Raw genomic sequence first — 22480 nt, 5'->3', positions numbered from 1 at the left:
CTGTTGGTGTTTTGTAGTTGATTGAAGGGGGGGCTGAGGGGGGTATTATTTTGTAGTTGATTTAAGGGGGGGCTGAGGGGGGTATTTTGCAGAATACTTACCCGGATTCTTTCGATTTTGTCGATGAAGAAATCCGATAGTTCATTACAGAACTCTTGGGTGTCTGAATTGGGGACTTCAAGACATCCCGGATTCATGGTCTGGGTGACCATCTTGAAGAGTTCTCGGGGGCGGTTCATGGCGCTGTTAATCGTCATAGAAAAATGATGTTTCTTGGCTTTGAAGATTTCTTTATGATATCGTGTTGTTATTGCCTTGTAGATGATGAGGTGATCTTCCGAAGGGCTTCTTTTCCAGGCTGCTTCCGCCCTTCTGCGCTCTTGTTTCAGTAGGGACAGCTGGTTGTTGAACCAGTCGGTCTTTTTTTTCCGGATTCGGACTTTGCGTTTCGGTGCTACTAAGTCGGCTGACTGTAGCAGAGCTGCATTTATGGCATCCAGTGTATCTGAGGCTGCTAACTGAGGGTGAATAGTTTTGATTCGGTTTCCCAAGGTAGATTTGAAGAGTTCCGAATGGAGCTTCTTCTGTGATCTAGCCCAGTGTATTGTCACCGGCTTGGGTGCTTTTATAACTGGTGGAATTTTGGAAATTATGAAACTAATTGCATGGTGGTCTGTCCATGGCAAAGGTTCATTTCCCAAAATGTTTATTTTCAGATTTTGTCTGAAAATTAGGTCGAGTGTGTGACCTGAAGCATGCGTGGGTCCGCATATAAGTTGCTGTAGTCCTAATCCTTCCAGGTGATCGATGCAGGCATCCGCAATGGGATCCTGTGAGGAGTTGGCCCACAGATTGAAGTCCCCGAGCAGCAAAAGATGTTTGCTGTTAAGGGTATAAGTGGATATGAACTCCGTTAATGATGGTAGAAGCTGCGATTTTGGCCCAGGTGGCCTATAGCAGAGGAGAATGTGAACAGTCTCCTGGGGGTTAGTTTGAAGTTGAAGAGTAAGGGTTTCCATAAATGGAAGAGGATTTTGAAGGACCGGCTTAGTGATTGCAATATGAAACTTATGGATCACCGCCAGGCCTCCTCCTCTTTGCCCTATTCTGTTTTCCGTTATGATTCGATAATTTTCTGGCACCAATTCTCCAAGAATGGTGTTGCAGTCGTCTGAAAGCCAGCTTTCTGTGATAAAGAGGCAGTCTAGATCGTTTTGTAGTAAGAAATCGTGGATTTCTGATCGGTGTTTTACTGCCGATCTTGTGTTGATCAAAGCACATGATATGTGCTTGAGCTGGGTTAAATGGTTGAAATTTTTGATGGTCGATCGAATCTCAAAAGTTGGTCTATTTTTAAGGCCTTTTTGGTGATGGCTGGTAATACTGTTGCGAATTGTCTCAGACCCCAAATCGTTTCTGCAGAGTATCGCAGTTTAACCATTGTTGCCAGTCACCGGGGGGGGGGGGTTAATTGCAATAGAGGGAAGATTCGCTGAATCCTCTCGCTTGGGCCTTGGTCCAGAGGAAGGCAAAAAAAACCCTGGCAGTGCTAAGCCAATGTGCTGCCGCAGGGAAAAAAAATTCCTTCCTGATCCCTGAAAGGCGATCGGACGAAACCCTGGATCAAGTACTGTTTGGAATGGGGGGAAGAAGGGTGTCACTGTAGCTGAGGAGTACCAAGATGGCCGCCGACCGGGCCACAGGCCTCAGGTTTGGGGGCTGTTTGGCTTGGTGGGTATGACCTGGTTGTTAATCCAGGGGAGGATGGGATCCTCCAGGGATAGGGGGATGATCCCTGATAATTCCAGGAGAATTTTCAGGCTGTCAGTGCTCCTTTTTGCGGCGTGCCGCTAGGCCGCGGCTGAAGCCGCGGTCTTTCCTAATTGCGGCGGCCGCGAATCAGGCCTGGTCTGGCGCGGATGCGGAAAAGAGCCGCAGATTGCCGGAAAAAAGCGCTGCTATGCGCGGCGAGTGGCCGGGGTGATTGTGGGTGACTGGGGTGCATGCGTCTCTAAAGAAAAAGAAAAAGCCGCAATTTGGATCGCTGGAGTGGCTGTCCTGAAAAGGACGGTCACTAGCGATTCCTGGGGGTGGAAAGATGGCCCTGAAAGACAGGGTCTTACCTGAAGAGAGGGGCCCACGAGGGGAAGGAAGGAGCCGGTCCTATGGGCTGCAAGTTGATTCATGCAGCAAAGATTGTAGGAGCCTACCTGCCTGTCTGCGGTGTCTAGCTGGCTATCTGTCTGGTCCCTGGAGAGAGCAGACTCGTCGGGAAGCGTCCTACTCCCTCACTGAACTGACACTGACTGAGCACCCTACATGGGGGTCCCTATGTGATTACGGGTGTCAGCGGATGAACATCCGCTGACACCCGTAATTTGTCCGCCTCCGCAAAGATCTGTATTTGCAGACGGAAGAAATCCTATTTTTCTTCCGTCTGCCGGATCGGATGAACACGGACTTACGGTCCGTGTCCGTCCGATCCCCCATAGGGGAGAGCGGAGGAAACACAGGGCGGTCCCTGCACAGTGTGCGGGGACCGTCCTGTCAGCTGCCAGCTCAGCGGGGATTTTATGGAGGATCCCCGCTGAGCAAAGCGGACACACGGAGCGGATCATTACTGATCCGCTCCGTGTGAAAGGGCCCTAAATAATAATCGCAGCATATAGAGTAGGTGACCAACCAAAAAAATGTGAATGAATAATAATGTAATATGCACTGAATATTAACTCCTGTGGTGTAAACCTTTAAACAACAATACAAATAGTGGTGCAATTATATATAGACAAAACCATAATAATAGTCCCAATAGGTGCTGGGTGTGTGCTCAATCACTGCACTCCCTGTGTAGTAAACCAAGCACAATGCTGTTTAAGACTTGAATAGTGTTGGGTGCGATCAACCTCCTTACTCTGTTAGCTGCCTCACATGCAGGTGTCAGATCTTCCACATAGTACAGCTCATGCAAGACAAAGAGAGAAAAAGAGATCCTCATAGAGCAATCATGTAAACCATTAGGAGACAGATGACATGCTTGAGATAAGGGCGCACTCATGAATCCCCCGGACACAACAGGCAACAACAATCCTCCTTTAGGCGCGCAGGATTAGATGTTCTCCTCATTCGGATGTGCAATCCGTCATTCCCGTTCGTAGCTCCTGCCCCACACTTTGCGTCACTAGACACGTGACTAAGTCATGGGTAACCCATGACTAAGTGACGGGAATGACGGATTGCACATCCGAATGAGGAGAACATCTAATCCTGAGCGCCTAAAGGAGGATTGTTGTTGCCTGTTGTGTCCGGGGGATTCATGAGTGCGCCCTTATCTCAAGCATGTCATCTGTCTCCTAATGGTTTACATGATTGCTCTATGAGGATCTTTTTTTCTCTCTTTGTCTTGCATGAGCTGTACTATGTGGAAGATCTGACACCTGCATGTGAGGCAGCTAACAGAGTAGGGAGGTTGATCGCACCCAACACTATTCAAGTCTTAAACAGCATTGTGCTTGGTTTACTACACAGGGAGTGCAGTGATTGAGCACACACCCAGCACCTATTGGGACTATTATTATGGTTTTGTCTATATATAATTGCACCACTATTTGTATTGTTGTTTAAAGGTTTACACCACAGGAGTTAATATTCAGTGCATATTACATTATTATTCATCACTCATCATTATTGTATTTATTCTCATATTTACTGTTTTTTATGCCATTGGTAATTTATATGGTTTTGTGCAATATTGGAAGATTGGTTTTAGCACAATATTACTTTATTAATTTAGCACTTTGGTGATATCGGAACACTTTTTGAATATCTTCACCTTTAATCATTTGTTCATTTTGTAATATTTTTGGATTCATATCAGCGCTTAAGTACACAATTTATTATTCTTTTTAGTGATGTACAGTGTTGTGACTTGTTGATCCTCTTCGCTTACTGCAATTAATTCTCTTTCAGCCCAGGTTCACACTGCGCTATGGGAATTCAGCCGTGCAAGTTCAGCTGAATTCAGAGACATCTGTGCAGATGTCAATGTAAATCGCAAAAAGTAGTACAGAAACTACTTTTTGAAATCGGTGCAGGGCTGCAGATTCGGAGTCGCACCGTTTGCCAATTTTACTGTCAAATTGCATGTCAAAACGCACCAGTGGGAACCAGGGCTGAAAGCAACACTAATCTAATAACCTGAAACACCCACAATGTTGAAGTTCAATCTTGTTATATTTTCCTTTCCTGGCTCCTCCCCCTTTATTAGCATGCTAATGAATTTTTTAAACCTTTTATTTTATTAGATGCCTTATTTAAAAAAATTTTTTTTTTTTTTTCAAATAACAATTTTTTATTTTCATAAAAGGTCAATACAAAACGTAGCAGCAGTTCAAATGCATTAGAAAAGAGGGTGTACAAAATTCCAGCTATCTGGACTTACACAGTGGTTTCGTACTTATTTATGCTATCAGTAACGTGTAACACAACTGAAGATCAAGGAAGAGGGGAGGTATAGAGAGGGGATAGGGTGGGGGGAGGGAGACAGGGAGGAAGGGGAGGCGAGAAGAAAAAGGAGAGGAGGGGAGAGGACAGGAATATGTGGGGGGGGGGGGGGGCAGGCCTTATTTTAATTTTAGTTACACCATCCCTGGGTTACTGTGCTGGTATATGTAATGCAAACAGATTATGACTTGTGGGAGAGACTGGCAAGGTACCACCTAGCTTCCTTAAAACATCACAGCACCCTGCTTTAGTACTCAGTATAGCACCCTCAACTCTGATGGCTCAGTGGACTAACTCTTGGGATTCAATTAAATGCCCTTATGGGTGGATGTCAATCTGATGGAGTGGGCACTCCTAGGCAGGTTGCACCAGCATGCGACTGCCCTAGATAATGTGTGTGTGAAATCTTAATATAAATCTTAATGATTGCAAAAACTGTAATCTAATGAATGAAAGGAGCGAGTGTCTAATGACAGCTGATCACGTGATCTAAACAGAAGATCGTTAACCCTTTTTTTTTTTTTTTATCACACTGTCAGCGTAAGGGGAAAAAAAAGCCGATCACCGGCTTCTGTCAGAAGGACATCGGCCCCTCACACAGGAAGCTGTGGCTTCCTCATCTGTGCCCACAGTGCCACCTACCTTAGCCCAACAGTTCCACCTATCAGTGCCGCCTAGAATTGCCCATCAGTTCCGCCCTTCAGTGCCCATCATTGCAGCCTTATCAGTGCACGTCAATGAAGGAGAAAAAAAACTTTTTTTTTTTTCACCCTTTTTTGTTTCCCCAACCACCCCCCACAAAAAAAACATCAGTGATTAAATACCACCAAAAGAAAGCTATATTTGTGTGAAAACAATTATAAAAATGTAATTTGGGTACAGAGTTGCATAACCACGCAACTGTCATTCAAAGTGTGAGAGTCCATGATTAGGCACTAGCTCAGTGCGAAACGTGTCGGCTATCTACCTGTTCCTTTGTTGCACCTTGTGAAGTGATGTACTTGTTGTGTTTTTTTGAATAAAAGACAACCGCTTGGTCATTGGAGTGCGGCTATCCATCCTCTTTCTTTGTATCTTATGCATGGCCAGTGCATCGCCGGCACCCACGGTATCCTGAGTCAGTCCATCTCTACATAGTGACCCACCTGGAGCGGTGATCCCTTCTCTTCTCCAAAGTGTGAGAGCGCTGAAAGCTGAAAATTGGTCTCGGCAGGAAGGGGGTTTAATTGCCCAGTAAAGCAAGTGGTTAAATTACCGTATTTATTGGCGTATAACACGCACCCTAACTTTAAGAGGGAAGTTTCAGGAAAAAAACTTTCCACAGCCCCCTGTGTATAACACGCAGGCACAGTTTACCCTCCATTTTCAGGGTAAAAAAGTGAGTGTTATACGCCAATAAATACAGTACTTTATTTTTCTGTACTTTCACCTCCAATATTTTTAAAGGGGTTGTAATGGTTTGTTTATTATTTTCTAAATGGGTTCCTTTAAAGCGGTTGTTTAGTCGGATAACAAATTATAATTTTTCTTTTTGGTCACCTGTAAGGCAAAAGGCATAATGAGCTAGTATGCACTGCATACTAGCTCATTATGAAATACTTACCTTGGAACGAGGCTTCGGTAACTTACCTGGTCCACTCCGAGTTAGCTGACATGTTGCCTTGGCGTGTCGTCCGGGTATCTCGGCTCCGGCACTGTGAGTGGCTGGAGCCGCAATGTCGTCATTCCCGCGCATGTGCGTGGGAGATTTCTTTCCAGCAAGGTCCGGCGTCTGCCGGGCCTTAAACCAAAAATCCCCTGTGCGCGAATACGATTCCTGCTGTCAGCGGCTCATTGCAAGGGGAATGTCTCCAAAACCATAAAGGTTTAGGAGATTTTTTTTTTTTTTACCTGCAGGTAAGCCTTATTATAGGCTTACCTGTAGGTAAATGTGGAAAAAATTACTATACAACCACTTTAAGCTAGTGCATTGTTGGTTCAGTTACCCTTTTCCTTCGATTTCCCTTCTAAATGTTTTTTTCTCACTTCCTGTTCCTCCTCAGTAAGCTTGCCCCCATCATCCGAGCCGTTCTGCCTGTGTGGTTAGTCACCCAAAACAGCTTACTGAGGAGGAACAGAAAGTGAGAAATTCAGACAAAAAAAAAACATTTAGAAGGGAAATCGAAAGAAAAACGTAAGTGAACCAACAATGTACTAGCCTAAAGGAACCTATTTAGAAAATAAAAAACAAACCTTTCAAACCCCCTTTAAGTTGGTGATAAAGTCTTTTTAATCTAGGTTAGAAACGAGACAACAACTTTCTACTTAAAATATTGTATCAAATAGTAGGTTAATTTTGGTTTGTATATATTTAGTAGAGTTGCTGTATTGTAGTTGATGATAAACAGGCTTTGGGAAGGATCAAATCGGTGGACTAGAAAATAGTGATATAGATCGATAGGTAGATCTATATGGGTTCTGCGGATCCCTCGTGTGTGTGTGTGTGTGTGTGTGTGTGTGTTTTTTTATTAGCTGGCTGGAAATCCAGGTAAAACTTTGCATTAGGTTTACATAAACTATTTGCTTCAGAAAGCTGTATACAGTGAGACATGATGTCAAACACCAATAGAAAAAGGATTATACTATAGTGGTCTATGCCTCCTACTTTCCCTGACATACTAAAATGACCACCATGGCTAGAAATGCTAGGGGGTGTTTCTCAAACGAATTTCTCAATAAAATAAAGCATGGCGACATGGATGGATGGGTGAAATTTACTTTGAATGTAAGAAATTAAGCAGCGTTTTAATTTGCAGTGCTCTAAAGTTGCTTTGAATTGGGGACCTGGAAAATTTAATGGCTAAATACATGCTTTAGTTGATCACAATAGTCTTCATTCTTCTTAAGCACATTGGATCATAAAATGTTTGTTATAGGAGGGATCTCGATGGTCTATTCGTCACTTGTCTCCACATCTACTAAGTCATCCTACATGCAATCCTGGGAATCCGATTTTCAATTTCAGTGGGACCTGGGGGTCTGGCAGACGGCAGGCTTCAACTCCTTCAAAGGCATCTTACACTACTTTAATGGAAGCAAGTCTAAAAGTTATATCCAGATGGTATTATACTCCCTCTAGATTTGCCTCCATTTTTTCCTACAGCTGATCCTCTGTGTTTCAGAGGATGCCAGCTTATAGGCACGATGTCCCACATCTGGTGGGAGTGCCCCAGAATACGATCCTTATGGAAAAAAATATTCAATATGATTGACAGGCTTGTGGAATGCCAGATTCCCAGAACCCCAATGGTCGCCCTTCTCAACGCCTATGTCCCTAAAATATCGAAGGCCTCCCGCCGGCTAATACACTTCATTTTTCTAGGGGCTAAACTCTCGGTGGCAAAAGCCTGGAAAACTCTGAAACTCTCCTTCCCAGCGGTAATCAGGAAGGTCTCTTGGATAATGGCACAGGAGAAGCTCTTCAGCATACTACTGGATACGTCCAGTAAATTTGAATCTATCTGGGAATCCTGGGCTAATTATGTGGGTACCCCACTGAACTCCAACACTCTCTCAGCTTAATCTTTTATGTGCGCCCAGTCTGATGCTCCTATCGTTCTTTCTCCCCCCCCTATCTCTTCCCTTTACTCTGGCTTTTATCCCCTCCTTTCCTCTTTTCCCCTTTCCCTCCCTTTTTACCCCCTCCTTTTTGTTAAGACAGTCTACAGGCAAGAGCGACATGTTGCCTTATAGTATCTCTCCATTACAGAGTATTGTTTTTGTTTTGTTTTTTCTCTTTCTTCTATTTTAAGGATAATATTCACCATGGCGATTTTTCTCGCCCTCCTAGACAGAGTTGGTGTGGTTGGGTGCTGGGGACTCTTTACCCGGTACAGTTCCCATATGGGGTATCGGGGGGGGCGGGAGATGCCATCGCCCGGCTCACATGGAACTCTTCCCTTACATTAATCTCACCATGGTACTCTCTTTTCAGATGTTCCATTATTTATCCTGTTTGTGTACGCTCGTTGCTCTTTCATCTGTATGGCTGAAGTCATTTTAGATCTTAGCTTTACACCTGCTGTCGCTTTGGAATGTATTTTCTGTTACCTCAAAATAAAATACTTTGAAATTAAAATGTTTGTTATAGCGCACAAAAGTTATGTATATTCCCCTGTAATCTATAAATACCTGTCCTGTCTATGCAACAGTCAAGCAAGTTGCACCTATATACTCAGGAATAACTAGTGTGATAGTAAATAAAGTTCCCACTGTGTCGAACAATCAAGTCTGGCTCACAGTTTAATAACTACTGTACTAGTTATGTATAAACCACTTTTAAAACTGTCCATACACAAAATGAATTTTGGCCCTTCCTAATGAACCAGGTGACATTTGCTCAGTAGGTGTCCTTGTCACCTGCCTCCCACCCGCTATCCCTTAATTGAAAATCTTAAAGTGGATGTAAACCATATCATAATATGAGGTGATCCACAGTATAAAAAGTGAGAAATCCACCCCTCCCCCACATAAAACATCCTGGTAATATACAATGAACTGTCGATCACCTCATATTATGATAAACATAGCATAACTAACATATGATAAACATGTCCAAGCTAGATATGTAAATAACATGTCATTTAAAGCAAGGCGAGAGGAATGGACTTTGTATTTGGACAGGGTTTTATCTGGAAGTCTGTTAATTTTCACTGAACAATAAGAGGATTGCTCAGAGCTGGATTAACTCTGTGTGGCAAGACTGGGCACAAACGATAGGAAATCTTATACTCTACATTGTGACATAAAAAAAAAAAAAATTGGGTTTACATCCACTTTAAGGAGCCCAGGGAAAAATATTGTCTGAAGAGCACCTATATCCAGTCACATGCACTCACTGTTCAGGGCCTCGGGATTGGCTGTCAAAATACAATAGCCACAGCAGAAGATTTGTCTATCTCCGTTGTGTAGCGTGGACGGAAGATTCTGTTAGACTTTTTCCATTCAGTCTGCAGGCTGGTCAACTGTAGGGAAATGATCTCTAAGATTTAAGTCAATCCGGGTGAAACGCATCAGAGGGGCATACCGAAGGGTAGGGACTGTGCGGAAGCCGGTGGTTTCAGAATAAACATTATGGTTGACATCAGAGTGCGGGCTCTTTACATTGGAGTTCAGGAAAATGATGGAGCAAATACTGTGTGTGTTGGTGAATCGTACATACAGTACATTCCACAGACCTCGCATTATCACATTGTATGAATAAAACTTCAGTGATTTAAAGAAGGAGTTTGCAACTAGGATTTAATACACCCTCCAAAGCAGTAGAAATATTATATTTGATGAACCACATAACCTATAGGTTTGAGCTACAAGTAGTCATACCAGATTATCAGAGAACTAATCGGTTTCTTGTATAGCCGTTATGTGCTATTTAGACCAATTCCCTGCATTTAAAATTCAGATGTCTGTGCACTCTGTTTAAAGAACACCTAAACTCCTATACACATGCATACATACATATAATAGCTAGAATAGGGTACCCTGCTTGGATAACATACCACTGAACTTAAGATGTAGGGCTTTTTAACACTTGCTTATGAACTAAGCCTTATTCGGATGATCCTCATGTTTTTGCATCTTGATGCATTTTGCCAGGCAGCTTCTTCAGAGAAGGACATTTTTCAAGGCGTGGTAAATCAGACTGTTCCTTTACTTTTCTAACTAGAACAAGAGAAGTCTCAACTGGGATTTGTTGTCTTTGCAGCCAACAAGACATACCTGGTTTAGTACTTATGACAAGTTTAATCATGGTCACATGGTTGCTATAAAGTACTAATTAAATTGATTTTAAAAGTATTTTTCATGTGTTATTCAGAAGTTGTTCACTTTGAGGGATGTTGTAATTGAGCATGACGGTTATCCAGTGTTTTACATGAGGCTCCAGAAAGCAGGTTTTCCCTAGTGTGCGTTTCCATAGTGCGACTGTGTTTTGTTTTATATCTTACCACATGGCATTGTACAGCAGCAGCTATGAAACACTCTGCATACCTTTCTTCCAAGTAAACTCCTCCATCCATAATATGCAAAGGTTTGTTTGTTTTTTACTCGATTTAAACTTCTAGTAAAAAGGCTTGTTTTAAATTAACTCTATTTAAATACTTTTTAAGGATCAACTGTTGAAAAAGGAGCCTAAGGCTAAGGTTGGGACTTTTAAAATGAGGCAATAGCTAGTGTGCCTCCATCCCAGATAATTGGGATGGAAGAACTAAAAGGTGGCACTTTGATTGAAGCACACTACTGAATTATATGAACCAAAATATAGTAAAAATAGTTTTATTAAAACAAAGAGGGCATGACATATACATAGTAAGATAATGTGATAATACTCATGGGTTTCAATGATAACAATCTAGATATTACATAATAGTACATGATTAGTCCAACATAACACACATGGTAATGTATAGTGATTGTGGGTCTCAGTACATAAAGTCTAGAGAGTACATAATAATACATATTTTTCTCGGGTTAACAACCATAGTAATAAATCTTGGATATGTGGACCGGCTTTGTAGTGGTAACATATAGACAAAAAGGTAATATATTGGTTCATTAAAGTAGAAAGTTGAAATGTAGATATTAAACATATACACTGTGACACATCATCATTTAACGGCTCTACGCGTTTCGTGTTCACTTTAACACTTGTCAGGAGCAGATACACAGTATGAAGGTATCTATAATAGAAAGAAATATGCCATAGTAATAAGGTAGTAAACGTTATAGAAAACATAGAAAAGAGGGGGAACAACCAAGGTCCCGATTACTCTCATCTAGTTGTAGTATATGGGTAAGATAGTAGGATGGTATTGAAAGGAGGGGGCAGCTATGAAAGGCATCATTTCATAGCTGCCCCCTCCTTTCAACACCATCCTCACCAACTAGGTGAGAGTGATCAGGACCTTGGTTGTTCCCCCTCTTTTCTATGTTTTCTATAACATTTACTACCTTATTACTATGGCATATTTCTTTCTATTATAGATACCTTCATACTGTGTATCTGCTCCTGACGAGTGTTAAAGTGAACACGAAATGCTTAGACCTGTTAAATGATAATGTGTCACAGTGTATATGCTTAATATCTATATTTCAACATTCTACTTTAATGAACCAATATATTATTACCTTTCTGTCTATATGTTACCACTACAAAGCCGGTCCACATATCCAAGATTTATTACTATGGTTGTTAACCTGAGACAAATATGTACTATTATGTACTCTCTAGACCAGGACTGGGCAAACTACGGCCCGCGGGCCGTATACGGCCCGGCGGACCTTTTAATCTGGCCCGCGGATCGCTAGCTACGGTAGTGGCTGGGCCTAGTGACATCTCACAGCGTCTCCTCCTCCTGGCTAGTCAGTGGCTGGGCCGGCCAGCAGCTAGTGGGGGGGGGGGGCGGGGCCGTAGGCAGAGTACGGATTGAGCCGTACGTGCAGGCGCAGGCAGGGAGTTGGCGTCACATCAGATGACGTCGGCTGCCTTTCCGCGCGCCAGTGAGGAGCAATCCATGCGGCGTGAATGTGAGGAGTAGACGCTGTGAGTGTGAGATGTCATTCCGGTGTAATACACAGGTGAGTCCACCCATGGCATGCCATGTATATTACAACCCTAAAACCCCTTTGCTGACAGCTGAGGGACAGGGAGACAGACCCAAGAGGCAGGGTTCACCCAGCAACTGCCAACCTGTGTCTCTTCAGAGGATGGGGAACTACAAGCCCCAGTGTTTAAAACAGTACAGTATTAAAAAGTAAAAAAAAATATATATATATATATATATATATATATATATATATATATATATATATATATATATATATATATATATATATATATATATATATATATATATATAGCAATAGGGTACGGGTACAGTGGTACAATATATATATATTACAAACCCTCTCTTTGAAGAAACCTAACATTTGATTTTGCCTAATAACTTTTGTTAGCTAGTAAAGAATATCAATCAATTTCAACTTGAATCTCCTTTATCTTGTTGCTTCTTCAAAGAGAGGGTTTGTAATATATATATATTGTACCACTGTACCCTATTGCTATGTGTGTGTGTGTGTATGTATATATATATATATATATATATTTTACTTTTTAATACTGTACTGTATTGAACACTGTACTTGTATATACATATTTTTTTATACTGTACCGCTGTACCCTCTTGCTATGTGAATATATAAAGTACAGTATTTAATACAGTACAGTATTAAAAAATATATATATATATTTTAATACTGTACTGTATTAAATACTGTACTTTATATATACACATAGCAATAGGGTACAGCGGTACAGTATAAAAAAAATGTATATATAAGTATAAGTACAGTATTATTACAGCATTATGTCTTGAGAATGCTAAGAACCTCTTTCCAACAGTAAATGAAACTCAAAATGTGTTTGCGTGAACGTGATTGGAAATTTTCACTAATATGAGTCACAAATAGTGAAAAATTTTCATTGTTTTGGGAAATAATTGTTTTTAAAAATGTTTTCTTGTAAGGCAACCTCACTTTTTTATTGTTTAACTATAACAAGTACTCGTACCAGTTGTCCAACAATGATATTTACTGCTTTTTATAAAGAAATACAATTGATTTTATGCAGTATTGAGTTTAGCCTTTTGGCCCGGCCCTCCAAAATATTTTTAGTTTCTCATGTGGCCCCATCGAAAAAATAATTGCCCACCCCTGCTCTAGACTTTATGTACTGAGACCCACAATCACTATACATTACCATGTGTGTTATGTTGGACTAATCATGTACTATTATGTAATATCTAGATTGTTATCATTGAAACCCATGAGTATTATCACATTATCTTACTATGTATATGTCATGCCCTCTTTGTTTTTAATAAAATCATTTTTACTATTATTTGGTTCATATAATTCAGTAGTGTGCTTCAATCAAAGTCCCACCTTTTAGTTCTTCCATTCAAGGATCAACTGTTATCTCTGTCCTGCAGCGGTCGCTCTTCTAAACTGCTGTTGACTCAACGACGGTCCCATTCACTTTAATGGGACAGCTAGTGATGCGGCAGTGACGCAACAAGGTGAGGGATGTGGCAGCAGCAGCTAAGTGGATGCCCGTTAACAGCCGCTGCTATGATAAATCTGAAATGACAGGTGCTCTTTAAATGTAAGGACTTATTCTTGCTGGTTGTTAGAATCTTTAATATTTGCAAACAAAATTAAGGTTTCCTATTTAGAATAAGCTGTCAGGTTAGTAAATTGGTGATATCGGAACCGATTCAATCATACAGTTTGTAGTGTACACAAATTTGCACAACAATGGGATAAAGGAAAATTCCCTTTGTTTTATCTCACTGTGAAATTGTGTGAATGCATCCATGGTAGTGCAGGTTATCTCAGCTTGCAGAGCTTGGATTCATTTATGAGTTTACCAAAAATGTAAATATTGCAGCATATAAAGCCTTATGCTACATAACTAAGTTCAATTTCATACTGAAAAAAACTAAATTAATGTATCTTAAATAGAAAACTATCTTTTTAGATAGAATTTTTGATCCAAAAGCATTTTATTAAAATAAAATTTGATAAAAAAATAAAAATCTATTTTATCAACTTTGGGCAGTTCCTCCAGAAGAACTGTCAGGAATTTTATGTTGACCATAGATATGCATCTATCAAAACATCACTTCCGTCCATAGCTCTTAAAGGGACTTTGCATTTTATTGTCTTTTTAGCACCGGATCTCATATTTAAGAGGTCCTGTCATGCTTTTTCTTTTTTTTTTTTTCTTTCCTATTCCTGTTTACATTCCTTGTAATAGGAATAAAAGTATAAAAGGTAAAATAAGAATTTTTTATTTATTTTTTAAACGCGACCCGTCCCGCCGAGCTTGCGTGCAGAAGCGATTGCATAAGTGAGTAACACTTGCATATGAAAACGGTGTTCAAACTACACATGTGAGGTATCGCCGCGACCGTTAAACCTCGTACACACGATCGGATTTCCATTGAACAAAGCGTAGGATTTTTGTCCGAAGGGCGTTGGCCATGAACTTGTATTGCATACAAACGGCAAGGAATTGTTGGCCAAGAAACACAAAACTATGTGGTTTTTCGGCTTTGGGAAACTTCTGCTAATGTTGTGTTATGGTGAGCATTGCTTCTGAGCATGCGTGTTTGTACCTTGGGGTTTTGTCCGATGGACTTGTGTCCACACAATCGGAAAATCCGACAAGACACATTTGTTGTCGGAAAATTTTAACGCATGTTATCCAACATTTGTTGGCAGAAAATCTGACAATTGTCCGGGGGAACATACAAACGGTTCGGATTTTCTGCCAACAGCCTGCCATCATACAGTTCCCCTCGGAAAATCCGATCGTGTGTACAAGGCTTTAGAGCGAGGGCAATAATTCTAGCTCTAGCCCTCCTCTGTAACTCAAAACATGCAACCTGTAGAATTGTTTTAAAGGTCGCCTATGGAGAGTTTTAAGGGTAAAAGTTTGTCACCATTCCACGACCGGCCATTCCAAAACGTTGTTCAAACCACACATCTGCGGTATTGCCGCGATCGTTAGCACGAGATTCGCAATTTTGAAGCGTGACATGTTGGGTATCAATTTACTCGGCGTAACATTATGTTTCACAATACTGTATATAAAAAAAAATTTTGTACTGTTGTCTTATTTTTTTTATTAAAAAAAAAGTATTTTTCCCCCAAAAAAGTGCACTTGTAAGACCACTGCACAAATACGGTGTGACAAAGTATTGCAACGACCGCCATTTTATTCTCTAGGGTGTTGGAAGAAAATAAATATATAATGTTTGGGGCTTCCAAGTAATCTTCTAGCAAAAAGAAAACTTTTTTTTTTACTTTTAAACACCAAATCTCAGAAAGAGGCATGGTCCTTAAGTGGTTAAGAGCCTGTGATCTTTTTACCATGGTGGAAATGGAGTTGACACACATTTTCTTAGTAATTTTATGGTTACAAGTGACTTGTTACTTGTAAGCTGTTAAATAACTGCTACAGCATACTCGTGAATGTTCAAAGCATATACTGTACATTCAGGACTATGTTTAATATTCCATTCCCACTTGGTGGTGCATCATGCCAAGTGTCAGACATGTTGGTGCATACTCTGCCAAGTCTGGGACATCTGCCAAGAGCAGCTGTTCTATCTCAGAGGACACACTTGTCTTCCTCCAGAATGAAACCAATAAACGTCTACCTTTTATCTGCCACTGTGCTGGTATGAACTGGTAATTGTTTTTTTGTTGTGTTTTTTTTTTTTTCTACAAAAAATATTAATTAAATTTCTGCCTACAGAATAGCTGTTGAGGTGCTTTTCATGCTTTGGTTTATTTTCCCATTGTATCCGTCCGTGTTCAGTGCTTTATATGCAGCATGTCTTTGTGACGTATTGGCAGATGGTTACATAAAGAGTGTGTGTGTTTTTTATTTTCTTTTTTGTGAAACACTTCTACCATTGACCAATGCTGCAGTACAGATTACCAGGGCTGTCCCTGCACTCAGACATTTCCAGCAGTGCTTAAAGTTGGCCATACATTTTATACATTTTTTATTTTTTTTTTTTCAATTTCCTTTAGATTTACCTTGAACTATGTAGTGCAATGACCTGCTTGATTGCATACAAATTGATAGTGTTTAGGTTAGACCTCATATTATATGGTTTTGGTAAATATAAAGGAAAATTGTACAAGAAAATTGTATAATGTATGGCCAGCCTAAGGCGATCGATCAACTTGGCACATTGAGACTGCCCAATACAGTTCCTGCCGAAGGGGCCGAGATTCTAACCATCTATGGCTGGACTTGCACAGTACAGTTACAAATTATGCAAGATACAGGGACTAGCATGTGATAACTTATAACTAAAAGGCAGGGGCAAAATAGTAACTGTGGAAGGATGACTGGATGGGGTAAAATTTCAATTCTAGGTAGAGGTGGGGCAGGCTTTTCTGAGAAAAGGAGCTTTCAGTGAATTTAATATACACATGCAGCAATTCAAAAAATATGTGTATAGACTCGACAAGCAAATTGTCTCTTGTGAAAACTGGATAATGAAGTTCTAGCGCTGAAATAAGCTGTAGGCCACCATGCTTCACAAACATCAATTTTAAAGATGTTTTTAACATGCTATTGCTGACTAGGTCCTGAAAATATTAGTTTCCTGGTTGTCTCTGGCCTCAAACAAGCATGCAGCTGTTGGAAAGTCAGGCTCATAAGATTGACTTCCATCTCTTGGGTCAGTGGATAAGTCTTGTTACTTTGGTTGGTTAGTTGGTCTATTGATTTTTCTTTTTTTCTTTAAGGTTTCCTTTTAACAAAAAGTTGACGTTTCTAGATATCAATACTTTTTGTTAAACTTGATTAATGCTGTTGCCAATTGGGAACAATTTGTTCTATCGATCCTATAGGAAGCAAAGAATCTGTAGTAAATTCAAGTACTAAGCCACATAAGTACATGGCTGTCAATCTATTAATAATGGTGGTATATGGAAACTGAAGGAGGGCCTGTAACCAGGTATATATTTCTATAAGTCGGTCACTAGAAAATTACCTTTCTGTTTTAAAAGGCTGCCATTAGAAACACCAGTGCTTTTTACCCTTCTGATTTCATGCATCTGTTACATAATGCTGTCGTATTGCTGTTCACTTAATAACCCTTTGTCTTTTATTTGTCTTAGGTATTCAGAAAGGACTTAATTAGTGCAATGAAGATTCCAGACTCTCAACATGTCAACCAGGATGACTATTACAATTTTGTGGACACTTGGAAGCAGGAGTGGGAGAAAGGTGTTCAAGTTCCAGCTAGTCCAGAAACTATCCCACAACCTTCTCTCAGGTCAGAACAATGCTATAAAAATGCAATGATCACTGTATAAATGGCACTGGCAGGGAAGGAGTTAACACTAAAGGTGATTGAAGGGTTAAGTGTTCATAGGTGCTTTCTAACTGTGGGGGGGGAGTGGACTGACTGGGAGTAGAGAGAGATCGCTGTTCCTGATCACTAGGAACAGCTGATCTCTCTCTCCTCCCCTGTCAGAACGGGGACCTGCCTTGTGTACATGGGCAGATCCCCGTTCTGCCTCTCCTAACCCACGGACGAGCTCACGCAGTGGCCGCTATATCTAATGCATGGACTGATGTACAGTTCGGGCCGCCCTGGCGCAGTATATGTGAGGTGGGCGGTCCGGAAGTGGTTAAAGTGGAAAAGTAGTCATAATATGAACTTTTGATAGTTTACTTCATGCTATCCCCATTTGCAGTTGAAGCTATGTAAAACATTAAAAATAAGTGCCTAATCTGTTTATAATTCAGTAATACATTGTATCACCCTGCTCTGCACAGCCTCAGTAGTTCTATATTTTTAGGCATTGTGCTGAAACGCACAGCCAAAAATGTACTGCTGCTCAGTGGCTCTGGGTTTCTTCAAAATGTCAGCCTCCGACAAGAAGTACCTGAAGCAATGCTGGAGGAAATTTACAGCACGCACTGTTCATTGGTAGCATAATTAATGCGTAATGTATGTTCCTTGCTAAAAAAAAAAAAACTATTTATCAAATTGGTATAGGTAAAGTTGTGCTTTAAGTGAGAGTTTGCGTAATTTGCATATTTTTTTAGCTAAAAATATCAATACTTTCTTGTAAATATAGTCTGAATATACTATAGTATGAACTTTTGCATCTCATCTACAGGGTCATTGCTGAGAAGGTAAAAGAGGTGCTGTACTCGCGTCCACGAAAGTACATCCATTGCTCAGGGCAGGAGCCATCAGAACCTGGATATGTAAACATTCTGGAACTAGCAGAAAGCATGTGCCGATATGACCTTGATGATATGGACCTCTTTTGGCTTCAAGAGTGCAACCTTGAACTTGTAGATATGGGTATGTATGGGACACAAAGGTTTTTTTTTTTTGTGTGTGCGCTTGTTTAGCAGTCTGGGATTCTGCAGCTCAAGGATTAGTTTGTCCTTCAATGTCTTTGAATGCTGAAATTCTGCTGTAGATTTTTTTTTCTCATAAAAGTTGGATATCCTTTTTTACATTTTGTTAAAGGGGTTGTAAAGGTGTTTGTTTGTTTTTTCGTAAAACGGTTCCTTTAAGCTAGTACATTGTTGATTCATTTACCTTTTTTCTTCGATTTCCCTTCTAAATGTTTTTTTTCTTTGTCTGAATTTCTCACTTTCTGTTCCTCCTCGGTAAGCTTGCCCCCATCATCCAAGCCGCTCTGGCTGGGGGTTAGTCAGCGTGCTCCCTCCCTTGGGACTACATCCCTTAGGGGAGACGCTGTGAACACATCTCCCCGCAGGGATGTAGTCCCAAGGGAGGGGGCAAGCACGCTGACTAACCCCCAGCTAGAACGGCTCGGATGATGGGGGCAAGCTTACTGAGGAGGAACAGGAAGTGAGAAATTCAGACAAAGAAAAAATACATTTAGAGGGGAAATGGAAGGAAATGGTAAGTGAATCAACAATGCACTAGCTTAAAGGAACCGTTTTAGAAAATAAAATACAAACCTTTACAACTCCTTTAAAGGGGGTTGTAAAGGAATTTTTTTTTCATAATAAGCATCCTTTACCTGCAGACATTCCTCTTTTCACTTCCTCATTGTTCGTTTTTACTCAGAAGTTGCTCTATTTCGTCTTTGTTCTGTTCACTTCCTGCTTGTCTGATTTTACTGACCACTGTGATGGGAGGCTTTACTGCGGTGGTCAGTAACGTGCTCACCCCCTCCTGGGAACTACATCTGTGTGGCAGGACGCTCTCTACGTGTTAGAGACTTCAAGGAGGTGTGAATTACTGGGCGTGTCGCAATGCATAGTGGGAAATGTAGTTCTTACATGAACGAGCACCGCAAACCAGGAAGTGAGTGAGAGAACAGAAACTAGAACGCCGGAGGTGATCTAGATGAAGGAATTTATTAGGTATTTACTAGTTTAACAGAATCGTTGCACTATTCTGTCTACCATTCCTTTACAACTCCTTTTAAGGCGCTTTACTCTCCACAGCCTCCATGTATCCTTGCACTGACTGCTATATTTCATTGTCTGAACAGAATGTTTGGGAAAAAAAAATACAACTTACAAACACCACACGCATAAGGTAGTTTACATTAACTAACACCCAGTGGTGCACCGAAATGAAAATTTAGGACCGAAACCAAAATTTCAGGATGCGCTTAACCGAAATGCAGTGTTTTTAAAAAAAAAAAAATCATTTTTTTTTGTAATGGTGTTCGACTTTTTAATTACATTTTTGAAGCGATTTTGCATAAAAAAAAAAGAAAAATGCTTCCCTCTAAATTCTATGTATGCCTTCACACTGGTCCGTTGTGTTTCAGTTGCAGAGTAACGCACATCCCCATTGAAATGCTTTGGAAAAGCCTCAAAAAGCACCAGTTTTGCGTGTTTGATGCAGTGAAAATTTTGGTAAAATACGCATTCGTTTTTCGGTGGCCATTATCAAGACTTTTATTTTTTTTATTATTATTGGCATAACACACTACTAACCCTATTTTCGGCCAATAATTTTCAATGACCGATATATTGGTCCATCCCTACTAAAACCTTGTCACTGCTAACACTGGACCAGTAGTTCTGTGGGAAGCTGTTTCCCCTGCTGTAACTTCCCTATGGATACCACTCCTGATCATTGATTTTTATGATTAGGTCACGTTTATGGGTGTTATCAAGAGCATTCATGTTCATGGTAGTTTGTCACCTGTCTAGGATTCCCACAGCAAGAGAGTAACCGTAATACTGGGCATTAAAGCGGTGGTTCCCCTAAAAATAAAGTTTTGACATTGCATTTGCTATAATAATTACAGTTAGAATCGGCTGGTTTTATGTAAAAAATACCTCCGTACGTAGCGTTTGTATTATTCGTTCCCACCGCCACTTCCGGGTACGATGCTGGCGGTGGGTGTTCCTTATTGATGGACAGGCATCCGACCGACGCATCCATCGTGTCACGAGATGCCGAAAGAAGCCGAACGTCGGTGCGGCTCTATACGGCGCATGCGCAACGACGTTCGGCATCTCGTGACACGATGGATGCGTCGGTCGGATGCCTGTCCATCAATAAGGAACGCCCACCGCCAGCATCGTACCCGGAAGTGGCGGTGGGAACGAATAATACAAACGCTACGTACGGAGGTATTTTTTACATAAAACCAGACGATTCTAACTGTAATTATTATAGCAAATGCAATGTCAAAACTTTATTTTTAGGGCAACCACCGCTTTAACTAGTGGTAGCCACCAGAGATATGATTTTGTCAGTTAACATTTGGTACAACATAACTGGTAGTTCACTAGTGAGGCCACTAATCCGATCATCTCTATAAATAATTTAGGTAATCAGCCTGAGAATCGATATGGACACATGGGACCTATCTTATAGTACAGTTGACTGATGGCTACGGTGGTCTGCGCTATGCATTATCCAGCACTGTTCTTAAGTGCCATTAGATGCATTCCTTTAGGCTCCTTATAATTAGATTTATTGTAATCTCTCCTTTTTTACTGCTTTTAATTATTATTGGTTGAGCAGTGAACTGATCATTTCTTTTTGTTTTTACTACAGGTTGCACTCCAGTGGATGAGAACACTATGGAGAAGACTTTAGAAGTGCTGGAACGCCATTGTCATGAAAACATGAATCATGCAATAGAGACAGAGGAGGGACTGGGCATAGAATATGATGAGGATGTCATCTGTGATGTTTGCCGCTCCCCAGACAGTGAGGAAGGCAATGAAATGGTGTTCTGTGATAGTTGCAACATCTGTGTGCACCAGGTGATTCAGAGGTGCCTTTTAAAAATCATGGAAACCTTATGCGTAATGGTTTAGAACCTTGTATATTGGTTAATTTACTGACACATTTATAATACCTAAATACCAGACCCCTACAACACTGTGTCATAAACTTGTCCCATCAGTGGATCATGTTTTGCTGGTGATCTCGCATATGTGCAGTTGGCGTAATCAGTGTCTCTGCAATGTGGTTCAGCTACCTGTGTACAGAAATTGTTGGCAGGACTGGAGCACATGCTTTTTTTTTTTTTCTTTCTTTGTAAAAGATGTTAATGTTCCTAAATTATTGTGGCGATAGAGGAGGGAACTTTTTTGTATCGTGTTAAGTCATATCAACTTTCCTTTGATTACTGTAATGTTTATTTTGAATGGGACGGGGGGGGGGGGGGGGGTTGTGTCTTTGTATGGCTATACATTCATTCATCACATAATCAGGGGGAGCTACAACAATATGTAGGTTTTATGCTGGGCTTGAATGCAATACTTTTTTTTTTTTTCTTTGTTCAAAGGCATGTTATGGCATCCTAAAGGTCCCAGAAGGAAGCTGGCTGTGTCGAACGTGTGTTTTAGGTATTCACCCACAATGTATTTTGTGCCCAAAGAGCGGTGGAGCCATGAAAGCTACAAGAACTGGTACAAAATGGGCACATGTAAGCTGTGCTCTATGGATACCAGAGGTAAAAACTTGCCCATTCTCTTCTGGATTGTTTTATATAGCTCATTCTTCATTGCTAGAGACATAGCCAGACCTGCTTCATATTAGGTGCTTTAGAAATTGCCCACCCCAATGTGTATTATATCAGATGACCTGGAGTTTATACAAGACCAATTATTTGAAAGCTCAAAAATCTTGCAATGCAAGCTATTGAAAAAAATGGGTTACTTCATTGGGTGTAAAGCCTGATTAGGCATATATTTTAAGCTTGAATTAATTGTATTACCGGTAAATTATATAATTTAAAAAGCACAGCACTCTGACACTTGATCAAATAAATGAAAATACAAAATATCCTTTTTAACAGTAAATGTATGATGATTTGTTTCTCCTTAAAGTGATTGTAAAGGTTCTGTTAAATATCAAGCATGGTTCACTTACCAGCTCTGTGC

The 22480-nt window shown here is 40.6% G+C and overlaps 1 protein-coding gene across 1 annotated transcript in view; it reads left to right on the top strand.

Moving 5' to 3' along the window:
• JADE3 (jade family PHD finger 3) overlaps nucleotides 1–22480 on the top strand; it is a 98479-nt gene that overhangs the window by 52213 nt on the left and 23786 nt on the right. The window contains exons 4-7 of the mRNA XM_040336293.1: nucleotides 17242–17399; nucleotides 18253–18443; nucleotides 21144–21355; nucleotides 21883–22050. Of these exons, the coding sequence (XP_040192227.1) occupies nucleotides 17242–17399; nucleotides 18253–18443; nucleotides 21144–21355; nucleotides 21883–22050 (729 nt within the window). The remainder of the gene's footprint in view (nucleotides 1–17241; nucleotides 17400–18252; nucleotides 18444–21143; nucleotides 21356–21882; nucleotides 22051–22480) is intronic.

The sequence above is a fragment of the Rana temporaria genome, chromosome 2 (genome assembly GCF_905171775.1).
Source record: "Rana temporaria chromosome 2, aRanTem1.1, whole genome shotgun sequence".
Taxonomy (NCBI): Eukaryota; Metazoa; Chordata; class Amphibia; order Anura; family Ranidae; genus Rana; species Rana temporaria.
This window is presented reverse-complemented; position numbering and strand designations above follow the sequence as displayed.